This window comes from Antechinus flavipes, chromosome 2, assembly GCF_016432865.1.
Source record: "Antechinus flavipes isolate AdamAnt ecotype Samford, QLD, Australia chromosome 2, AdamAnt_v2, whole genome shotgun sequence".
Lineage (NCBI taxonomy): Eukaryota > Metazoa > Chordata > Mammalia > Dasyuromorphia > Dasyuridae > Antechinus > Antechinus flavipes.
The window spans coordinates 103,470,997-103,483,196 of NC_067399.1; the positions used below are offsets into that span (position 1 = coordinate 103,470,997).

Below are 12,200 nucleotides of genomic sequence, written 5' to 3' on the forward strand. Positions count from 1 at the left end.
AGTTGAGAAGGCACTCCAGACAAAGGAAAATAATATCTTTGAATCATCAATATACAAAACATTCTTCATGTAGTTGCATATTTTTATGATGTTGGCCAGTGACAAACAGATATTCTCAGATGTTCTTAAATCCCTGACTGAGGAGGCTAAATATCACACAGTTTTAAAAATATCTATAAACATTAACCTAACTGCTGGTATCCTAAGTATAAGAAGTGTTGACGATCATTAAATTGACATACTCTAGGAAGAACTGAATTTTATTGTCACCATCATCATTATTATTTCATAGCAAATGTTATCTTGTTCTTAATTAAAAGTTCTTAATTTTCAAATCTTTTTAACATTTATTTGTGGTACTTTTAAGAATCAGTTGTTTGGAGCTCATCTCTTAATTAAACTCTAAAACAGAATACTAAAGTTTTGAAATAGAAAGTTTGGCTAATAATCATATTCAATGCTTTTCATAGCATAGTCCCAAATAGTGAGGTTGAGCCATTCCTTATTTCTTAAAGTTAATTTTTTATTAAAAAAAAAATCCACAGCACTTAGAAAGATGTTTCATGGAATTCCTTACCTACTAGGCTAGCCCCTTCCATTGTCTTACTTTTATTTTTTAGGAATGTTTTCTTTCTTATGTTGGGAACAATTTACTTTGTTTAAATGTTATTTGTTGATCCTAGTTCTAGCCTCTGGGATCACAAAAAGTCTAATCCCTATTATTATGTAGTAATATATGTAATTGAATAAAAAGATACTTTTAACATCAAAACTACAAACTTCAACAATCTCATATAACAAAAAGCTCTGCCCATAAACTTATTTTCTGATTTTTCTGATAGGCCTCTAATGAGCATAAGATTATAGGTAAGAGAAAAATTCTGCAGTAGATTCCACAAGTTTCTCATTTTCAAAAAAATAAACCTGGGAAAGATGGCAGAAAGTAGACATATCTTTATCTGAGCTCTCCCTGATGTCTCTCAGAACCAACACCAAATTAAGTGTTTGAACTGGTTTTGGAGTGACAGAATCCACAAATATTTGGGGTGTAACAAATTTCCAGAAGAAGATATTTTGGAAAAACTTCAGAAAAGGTCTGACTCAATCAAGCACTGAAGGGGAGGGGAGATGGCTGCAGTGCAGAGACCCAGGGCATTGTGGGGTTCTGGCTCCATGGTTGATGATAGCCCTGAAGTCAGGAGCACCTAAGTTCAAATCTGGGTTCAGTCATTTAACACTTCTGGGCAATCGCAATTGCCTCAGCCAAAAAAAAAAAAAAGTAACTGAAGAAAATAATTCACTGAAAATTAGAACTGAACAAAAGGAATGACTCAATGAGATCAAGGATCAATCAAATAAAACCAAACTACTGGGAGGAATCTATAGCAGTGTTGGCTACTCTGTCCTGGTTGCAAGCCAGTAGACTAGCAGTTTAGCAGTGAGATAACACAAATACAAAAGTCAAATAGTGAGCCTTGAAACCCAGAATAATGTGGGACTTGGCTACCCAGCCCCAGAAATTAGTCAGCACTAACCCAGACCCAGCACAGCCACCTTTGCCAGGAGAGGACATTTGGACAATCTCCCCTCTGACCTAATAGCAGACCTCAACCTTTAAAAATGAGCAAAAAAAAGCAAAAAGAGTTCTGACCATAGATAGTTTTTATGGAGAAAGAGATGAGATCTCAAACCCTGAGGACACTAAAAGCAGATCATCTCCAGATGAAGCCCCAAAGAGAGATATGAATTGGTTTCCATCTTACAAGGCTCTCTTGAAAGAATTCAAAAAGGATTTAAAAAGAGAATTATAAGAAAAATGGAGAAAGGAAATGAGAACATTTCAGGAGAATTTGTTAAAGGAAACACAGAAATTATCTGAAGAAAACTTACAAAATAGATTTAGTGAAATGGAAAAAGCACATAACTCCTTACAAAATAGATTTGACAGAATGGAAAAAGAAAACAACTCCTTGAAAAACAGAATTTGTGAAATGGAAAAAAAAAATCCACGGTTGGTGTAGTGGATAACCCTGAAGTCAGGAGGACCAAAGTTCAAATCTGGGTTCAGTCATTTAATACCTCTGGGCAACCGCAATTGCCTCAGCCAAAAAAAAAAAAAAAAAAAAAAAGTAACTGAAGAAAATAATTCACTGAAAATTAGAACTGAAAAAAAGGAATGACTCAATGAGATCAAGGATCAGTCAAACAAAACCAAAAAAATGAAAAAATGGAAGAAAATGAAAATAAACCTGAAAGCTTGCAATAGTAAGAGAAATACAACCATTCATACTTAATAGTTTCTGAAAACTTTTTGTACTTATTTTAAATTCCATTTCTAAGATGTTCTTTTGCTACCTACATATTAAACTATTCCTGTCTGTCTAGCAAAGCAGCAGTTAAATGTTAGTTTATGTTAGTAAAGCTTACATGACATGATAACATAAACTATACAGAGCAAACTGCTGCCAGGAGCTTGAAGAGTTCTCTAAGGTCCTTATTAGCTCTAACAGACCATATTATTTTCCAAGAATTATCTGAAGGAAAATGATCAAAATCCTATCCCTATAATATAAAAATATAAAATTGTACATGGCAATGTACTAGGCATTGACAAAAAGAAATGTGTGAACGTAATCCTGTTGGAGTCAATAAATCCAAACAGATATCCACTGATACGGCAAGTGTTTCTATATGTGTGTGTATGTAAAGAACAAAATAAAAACATTAAATAATGTTTGCTTACCATATGAATGGGAAACAAAACATTACTATATAAAACACTATGTAGATTCCAATGTCACAATAAAGAAGGACTAATTTGTTTTTGGGGATATACAATTTGGATTTATTCAAAGTTACTAATCCTTAGGCTGTTTTTTTCAACCAGGATATAAAATATTTTTAGAGCTCCCTCAGCTGTTGAAGAGATGGAACTACCAAAAAACATGTTCCATTATGTTTTCCCCATCTGGAGGAATTTCCGATACTCCTTCCTGAGATCTGAGGATGGAAATGATGTCATTGGACAATTTGCAAAAGCCGTTCTGGATACACACAACCGACAGTTCTTGCCATCCCTCTAAGGAACAGAATGGATCAGTTGTCATAAGTTTTTCTGTTGCCTCTGAGAGGGAAAACAAACAAACACCAACAATAGTAGTTTATATAGTTTATTTGTCTTTTATTCAATATCACTTGTACTTATTTTAAAAATTCTACCCTCTAGTCATCAAATCCCTTCCCTCACCTCCCACACCAAGCTGTGTGTCTTGGACTGACTGTGTTCTTTAGGTCTACAAGGAGAATAAAGGAAAGAACTAGGATAAGGATCCAGGCTCACTTTATTCATATTGCCTGTAATTTGCCACCACAGTTAATCAGCACCAATTATGTGGAACCCTATAGTTCTAGTTTCAACATACTCATAACCCTTAATATGAGAAATGATTCTTTTATTTATTTATTTTAAACTTAAATACAAAATAAGATAAGGGGAAAAAAACATTGCCATGTGCATGGCAGAACATAAAAGATTATTCAAAATATAAAGCAATAAATTTCCATTTCAAGAAAATACACATAATAAATAGCACACGTGTTCAGAACTGTCCATCTTCGCTTTGCTTCATTGTAAAATTTCTTTTATTCTCTACTATGCACTTTTTACTTTGTTCTTTTTTCCCCTTCTCTCCCTCCCCTAAAAAGGCTACAATTAAATATGGTTATGTGTGGGTATATATATGCATGTGTATACATATATACACACTTATAAACACAGATATATAATACACATAGATACTTATAATAATTTGTGTGTGTGTGTGTGTGTGTGTGTGTGTGTGTGTGTATATATATATATATACATACATACTACATATACATGCATTTATAAGCCTACACTATGCTTGTTTGTCCTCTATTTCTCTGAAAGTGGATAGCATCTTCCTGCATAAGTCCAAGACTTTCCATATTTTTCTATTATTGAAATAAGATTCATATTTTTCTAATATGATACTCCACCAACTTATCATTTCCCACACCACAGCAATATTCCAATTCTGTCAAGCTATTTTAAATAGTCTAAAACAATATTGATTAATGTGGTTGACAAAGTATAGTGAGAAATATTTCTTTAAACTAATAATCCTTATTCTGAATAGAGAAGAATGATGGAGTCTTCTAGATAATTTTTTTTCCTAAATGAAACAAAAGAGTTTCAGTTGCAAGAATTGCTAATGATGTTCATTTAATTCTAAAAATTAAATTGTCTCTTGGCAAGATGTAATATCTGAGTTTTTGAGGGATTCTTTTCTCTTGGACCACCAATTATATCATTCTTTGCTTCTCACATCACAGCCTTTATACAGATACTAGAATATTATTATCCTTTAAAAATCTATTGCAATAAAATGTTCTTTCTATATCCAACAGCATTCTGTGTGTACAAAGAATAGTAATTTCATGATAGAAAAAAGAGTGATCATATATATTATTGCCAAAAATTTTCTAATATTCATTCTTGTTCTATTGATTCCTTTCCTGCTGCCTAAGTCACCCTCATCCTAAAAAAAACAAAAAACAAAAAACAAAACAAAAAAACAAACTTAGTAATCCTATAATTCCCATTATATGCCACCCTATCTCTTCTTACTTTCTCAGCTAAACCCCTGGAAAACAATCGTATATTTGGTGCCTCTCCACTCCTCTCACTATCTTTTAAATTTTCTGTAGTCTGACTTCTGACATCAGCTGATACTGCTCCCTTCAAATTTATTGATATTATCTTCATCGTCAAGGTTAATGATCTTTTCTTAGAATTCATTCTTTTTTATTTCTCTGAAGCATTTATAACCATCCATCTCTAATAGTCTCTTCTTTTTTGAATTTTCTTTTCTCTGCTCTCAAAAACAATAGCTCTGGAGTCAAAAAGGACATGGGTTCAAATCCCACCTTTGATGCTTGTGATCTGTAAGTTGACAAAGTGACTAAACATTCCTGGGCCTCAGTTTCCTGGAAGTTCAACTAGAGGTCTGCTAAGGTCCCTTCCAACTCTAGATCCATGAACCTCCTGTCTGACAGCTCCTTCTCAGTCTCTTTTACTTGAACTACAGATATCATACCCACCAACTCTGCATAGCAAACCTCCACCTTGAGCTCTTGTCTCTGGTCTCTCTTACCCTCCAGTTGGTGTTCTCATCTGCTCTCATGGGTTCAATTATCATCTTCCAGATGTATATATCTTGCCTAAATGCCTATGTTGATCACATTTTCAGCTATCCACCAGACGTTTTAACTGGATATCCAATGGATATCTCAAAATCAACCTGTCTAAAACAACTCATTATGCTTCCCCAGAACTGCCCTCTCTCTTCTAAACTTCCCTAATATTGTTGAGGACCCGCCATCCTTCTAGTCATCTAGGTTCACAACCTCTGTGTCATCTCTAACTCCCCACTCTCACTTCATATGTCCAATAGGTTGCCACATCTTGTTTGACCAGATCTAGTTAAAATCACTGAGATGACATATGAATCGAAATAATTTTCTTAAACTTTATTACATTATGATCATGCTGTTTCTTTGATTTCACAATTTTAAAATATTTTATTTTTTCCAATTACATGTATAAATGTTTAACATTCTTTTTTTTTAATTTGAGTTCCAAAGTCTCTCTTCATTCTCTTTCCTCCCTTGACTTGAGAAATCAAGTAATTTGATATAGATTATGAATTGCAGTCATACAAAATATATTCCCACATTAAGTCATGTGAAAGAAAATACAAACTTGCCCCCCCCAAAAAAAAAAGAAAAAGAGTTTTAAAAAATATGTTTCAATCTGCACTCAGACTTTTATCAGTGGAGATGGAGGTGGATAGCATTTGTCATCATGAGTCCTCTGGAATTATTTTTGATCATTGCACTGCTGAGAATAGCTAAGTCATTCATGGATAATTATCACACAATATTGCTGATATTGTATATTCTGCTTTCCTGGTTCTGTTCACTTCACTTTTTATCAGAGTTCATATAAGTCTTTCCAGATTTTTCTAAAGAGATACTGCTTGTCATTTCTTATAGCATGATAGTATCCCATCACAATCATATACCTCTTTGAAAATGGAGGAACACTACTACAACTTATTTGGCCATTACCCATTTGATGGGCATCCTATCAATTTTCAATTCTTTGTCACCACAAAAAGAGCTGCTACAAATATTTTTGTTCATATAAATCCTTTTCCTTTTCTAAAATTTCTTTGGAATATAGACCTAATAGCAATATTGCTGAATCAAAGGGTATGTACAATTTTATAACCTTTTGAGCATAGTTTCAAATTGTTCTCCAAAATCATTGGATCAGTTCACTTCACCAACAGTGCAGTAGTATCACAATTTTCCTACAACCCTTCCAACATTTGTCACTTTTCTTTTCTGTCATATTTTCTGTCAATTTGTTAGGTGTAAGGTATTAATTATAATTAATATCAGTATTATATTAATTTGCATTTTCTAATCAATAGTCACTCAAAGCAAAGATTCATGTGACAATAGATAGCTTTGACTTCATCTGAAAACTGCCTCTTCATATCCTTTGATCATTTATCAACTGTGGAATGACCTATAGTCTTATAAATTTGACTTTTTTCTTTATATATTTCAGAAGTGAAACTTTTATCAGAGAAACTTGCTGTAAAATTCCCCCCAAAATTTTCTATTTTCCTTATAATCTTGGCTGCATTAGTCTTGTTATTCACAAATTAATTTTAAATAATTTTAATTAACATTTTAATAAGATCTATACTGAACAAGATAAAAAATAACATTAGAACAATATAGTATTTGTTTTTGTTTCCCAATATTTGTTACCCATATAATATTACTATCCCACTAGACAGAAATACAATATGTAAAAAATACATAAATTTGTACAGGGACCACAATGGGAAGAATATATTGCTTATATGACAAAATGGAAATATCACTGGTTCATCCCTATGGAAATGATTCATGTATATATTTTTACTTTGTTTTGTTCTAAGATGTGCTTGCCAAAGTTTCTCATTTCATCTTATTTCTTTGATGACTTCCCTAAGAAAATGCATCAGGCCCAGTTAAAATCACTAATATAGCAACCTTTTCATTTCAAAGACTGGTTCAGGTATATGTTAACATTTAAGAGTCTTGATTCTCTACATCATTCTCAATGAACTAAGATTTAACCAGCAACTTTATTTTCTCTGAATAACTCCCACTATTCCTTCATTAAGAACATTTCACTAAACTTACCTTTCCCATTTTCATGTAATTCTTCAAGTAAATTTAAGCCAGCCTTTTTCATTCCAATAGAGAAGAAATGAAGTACAACAAGGCAAAAAGATAAAGATGGTGGTTTTCCCTGCCATTCATGAGTAAGACAATTAATTAATTCAACTTGGGGACATGTTGTTATTATATCCATAAGGTCATCTGAAAGCAAAAATTTTAAAAATAGTAAGCACACATAATAATGTTGTAAACAATACAGAAATTTATGATTTTCAAAATTTTAATATTACAAAGACAGAATACAAGGAATGCATTTTAGGGGGTAAATTCAGTCTTTCGTATGTTCTGTATAATGCTAATATATTTTTATTTGCTCCTCAATTATTAGAGATGATGATTGAGAAAAACATTAGGACAAGACCAAAAAAGCTTAAAAGAAAAAGAAAGAAAGAAAGAAAAAAGAGAAGGAGGAGGAGGAAAAGGAGGAGGAAGAAGAGGAGGAAGAGGAGGAGGAGAAGGACGAAAAGGAGGAGGAGGAGGAGGAAGAGCAGAAGGAGGAGGAGGAGGAGGAGGAGGAGGAGGAGGAGGAGGAGAGAAGAAGAAGAAGAAGAGAAGAAGAAGAAGAAGAAGAAGAAGAAGAAGAAGAAGAAGAGAAGAAGAAGAAAGAAGAAGAAGAAGAAGAGAAGAAGAAGAAGAAGAAGAAGAAGAAGAAGAAGAAGAAGAAGAAGAAGAAGAAGAAGAAGAAGAAGAAGAAGAAGAAGAAGAAGAAGAAGAAGAAGAAAATACTGTAACATTCTAACTAACCTCTCCTTGGCATATTCTTTTTTTCTGTCACTCCCACTTAGGGTATAGTTCCCTTCTTGTCTAGCCTTATACTTAACCATTTAGTATCCATTCTAAACATGAAATTACAACTATTATTATCAAAGACAAAAAACCCTTCACTATAGGTCATCAATTGAAAAGGCTTTTAGTAAAAAATAGTTATCATGACTGGCAATGTCATATAATTAGAATGAGTTCTGGACTCAAGCAAACCAGCTTCTCATCTTCTTTTTTTGTGAAATGCTATTATCATTATGTGGACTTCACAGATATTATTTCCATTTTGAAAAGAGGGTAATTGAGACTGAATAAGGATCAGTGATTTTTTTCATTTTAGCACAATTAGTCATAAATGGTCATAAGTTGTTCCCACACAGGCTTCAAAAACAGTTTTCTAAGCTCCAAGTTCTGTTTTTTTAATTACAACAGATATTCTTAAGGATATGGCTATTTCCTCTATCAGGATAATTTCATGACTTCTAATAAAGTACAATTCTTGACTATGTCCATCCATAGATCCTCCGCAGAAGATCCACCCAAAATGCTAGAGGTTTTCTAAGATTTTTTACATTTTGAGGACATCAGAGGAGACATCAGGGTACTGCCCTTTACTCTTACTGCAAATCCAACACAACTCCTTTACTTATCATGTATTTCTTGTATAATATTTTCTGTTCTAAGGCCATTACTAAAAACATGCCACAGTTAACTTGCATGCATTTGAAATCGCACCTTCTGCATGATGCCTTTTCTGCATCTTTTGCTTTCTCCTCTGAGATTACTTTGCTCTGTATATTTCTTATATACATCTGATATGTATCTAGTTATTTATATGTTGTTTCCATTGGAATGTGAGTTCCTTAAGAGCAGACTATTGTTTTTGCTTTTCTTTGTATCCCTAGTGCTTAATAGAATGTCTAATACAGTAGAGCTTAATAAATGTTTGTTGAATGACTAATTTTCCATGTACTTCTCCATTGAACTATTAGGTTGCCTGTAATCATGATTTTCTAAATTTTGTAATTGTACATTGTAGCTTGGGGGGGGGGGGGGTTAACAGCATGGGTCTTTGAAACTGGAAGTAGAACTGAAATTAATTAATCTCTAATTAACTGTAACTTCTCAGCTGTAATCTAGTCTGCTCTCTTCCTCCTATTCAATTCTGGACTTAATAACTATCTATATTCAGTGTTTGACATAGATTTATGTACAAATTCAATAGGTAACAGACATTTTTCATTCACTTAACTTTTTATATCTGAATTGTTAGGAGAATCTTTTCTTATTTCAAGGGATGGGGGAACTTACCATCATATTCTCTTTAGGAACTTATTTTCCAGGAACCTTTGCAAAGCCCATCAGAAGCAATATGGCAAATGAATTGCTGGACTTGGAATCAAAAGACCATTCAAATTCTACCACTAATATTTACTATACTAATAAATATTACTAATATTTACTTATTCTAAATAAGTCTACTTCCAGTTTTTGTGGAAGAAGCTTGTAGGATAAGTAACAGAAAAAAAAAAGAAGGATTTGAGCAAAATAAGTTGGACTAATAAAAAAGGTCAGATGTCAAATATGGGAGAGATATTTGACAAAATTGGGAGAAACTGAGAAAAATATGAAGAACAATCTCTAGATACTGATATTGGCTTAGATTCCACTTCTGAGTTGTAAAAGAAACAAGGCCAAGGCCAATTGAAGATATAAAAAGAATGAAAAGGAATTGAGGGGAACAAAGGAGGATTCAATGAACTTTCAGAGGTAGATTTAAAAGGGAAAAGGAAAAAGTAATTGGCAAGATAGTCAAAGAAGGTAGAAAAGGCTAAGTGGAATAATTAGAGAGTTAAGCAAATTGATAAGAGTGGTAGATAAGGCAAACTAGTGAAATGGTTAAAAAGGATTAGAAATAGTTGCAAAGCTAAAGGAAAGATGGGTATGGCAATGGCTATGGAGCAAAGCCAAAGAATTTAAGTGAGGTTGTAAGAAAGATTTAATCAAAAGTGGTTGAGGTATAAACATCCACAAGCAGTTTCAAATAAAATGGAAAATCTAAACTATTATGGAAGTAGGGAAATTGCGCAGAAGCAACACAATTGTGTGTCATGCTTGTATTCCTACCACAGTCAAGTATCTGTTCCAAGTGTGAAGTTAATTTCCCTTCTTGATTAAAAGGTTAAGGTACTTGAAAAATACCTTTCCACATTCCACATTGTTAGAAGAAGAAAGGGTTTTCTAAAACAAAAACATAATTAAGGCCTTACTTGGAAAGAAAAGGACCTGAAGTTAAGAAGACACCCCTTTCTCAGAATAATGGAGAATAAAAGAGTGTTACTTAGAAGAGAAAGAGAAGGTAAAGGATAACTATATAACTGGAGCTTAATTCAGGACGAGTTGAGACTGTTTCTGAAAAGGAGAGAATTGGAAGTGATGAAGAAGGAGGCTGTGTAGATATTATCTTTTACTTTGTCCTCTCCAGACTGATACAGTAGAGTCTCAAAAGTGATATTGAAGGGCAGAGGAAGAAAAGAATAGTAGTAGTAGTAGTAGTAGTAGTAGTAGTAGTAGTAGTAGTAGTAGTAGTAGTAGTAATAGTAATAGTAGTAGTGATAATAATAATAGTAGTAGGAGTAGTAATGATAATAACAGTAATAGTAGTAGTAGCAGCAGCAGCAGCAGTAGTAATACTAGTATTAGTAGTAGCAGTAGTAATAGTGGTGGTAGTGGTAGTGTTGGTAATGGTCTGGGAATTGATACCCAAGATAAGTAAGGGGAGAACTGCCCTTGACAAACTCATTTGGCCCAGATCAACTACATTCTTGGTCTTGAAAGAATTGGCAAATTGTGAAATTATCACAGAAAAAAGAAGTATCACAATATTCGAGGTCAAACACTGATTTTAAAAAAAGGTGGGGGGGGGGAGAAGAGAATAGAGTCTGCAAACTATATACTAATGAACATAATTTCGATTCCTGAGAACATGCTAAAACAGGTCATTAAAAAATGGAGAACATTGAGAAAGGGAAACAGTGCTTAGAAAGAGCTGGTATAGCTTCATTAAGAATAAGTAATGCCAGACTAACCTCATTTTCTTTTATAACAGGAGTACTAAACCAGTAGGTAAAATTCAGTAGGGGTAAATGTACTTGGAAACAAAAAAAAATTAACATCACAAGTATAAGAAGAGGAGAAAATGCTCAGGCAATAGTAACTAAAAAGACATGAGAACTTTAGTTTATCTTTAAGCTCAAAATGAGCTTTCAGTGTGATGTGGCAGTCAGAAAAGCTATTGCAATTCTGGGCTGCTTTAGATGGGCCAGAGCTCCCAGGAACAGAGAAGTGAAGTCCCATTGCCCTTCTCAACCCTCATCTGGAGTGCTATGTTCACTTTTAGATACCATGGCTTAAGAAGGGCAGAAGCAAACAGGAGAGTATCTAAAGGGGGCAACTAGGATTGTGAAGAGATAAGGGATTCTGTTAAACAAACTGGGAGTTTAGCTCAGGTTAAAGAATTCTTGGGAGAGATACAGAAGACATATAATAATTATCTTAAAGTAACTGAGGGGCTATGATGTGCAGGAGGAATTAAATTTATTAACTGGCCCAAGGAACCATAGATGTCACACATCTAGTATGTTAAGAGTTGTGTTGGACTGGACTAAGTGGCCACTAAGTTTCTTTACAATGATTCCAACTCTTTGCTTTTGTGAAGCTTCTGTGAATCTCAATTTCCTCATCTTTAAGATGAGGGACATTGGTCTAAAAGGTCCCTTCCAGTTCTAAATCCATCCTTCTGTGATGCTATTATTCAAACACACTCAGACAGAAAAGATGGGAATCTCAGCAGGGGAATCTAGGAGGCAGGCCACTAACTTTCTGATAATGAACTAATTTAAACTTAGGTAAGATGGTCCCAGGCAACAGGCACAAGAATATTTCATCAAGCAAGTATTAAGTCTCTGTAACTAAGATGAGAGAATGAATGTGGTACAAGGTAATATGCTCTGGCCTTGCAGTCATAGAACTTGTATTCAGATCCTGTTTCTGCCACTAATTTCTTGCATGACCACTCCAGGACTCAATTTCATTATCTGTAAATGCAGAGG

At 33.7% G+C, this 12,200-nt stretch overlaps 1 protein-coding gene across 1 annotated transcript in view; it reads right to left on the bottom strand.

The window, feature by feature from the left end:
* Nucleotides 1-2,830: 2,830 nt before the first annotated feature.
* Nucleotides 2,831-12,200, bottom strand: part of CLHC1 (clathrin heavy chain linker domain containing 1) — a 64,907-nt gene continuing 55,537 nt past the window's right edge. Inside the window, exons 11-12 of the mRNA XM_051975304.1 lie at nt 7,288-7,467; nt 2,831-3,124 (exon numbers count right to left, since the gene is read on the bottom strand). Of these exons, the coding sequence (XP_051831264.1) occupies nt 2,934-3,124; nt 7,288-7,467 (371 nt within the window). The 3' untranslated portion in view covers nt 2,831-2,933. The remainder of the gene's footprint in view (nt 3,125-7,287; nt 7,468-12,200) is intronic.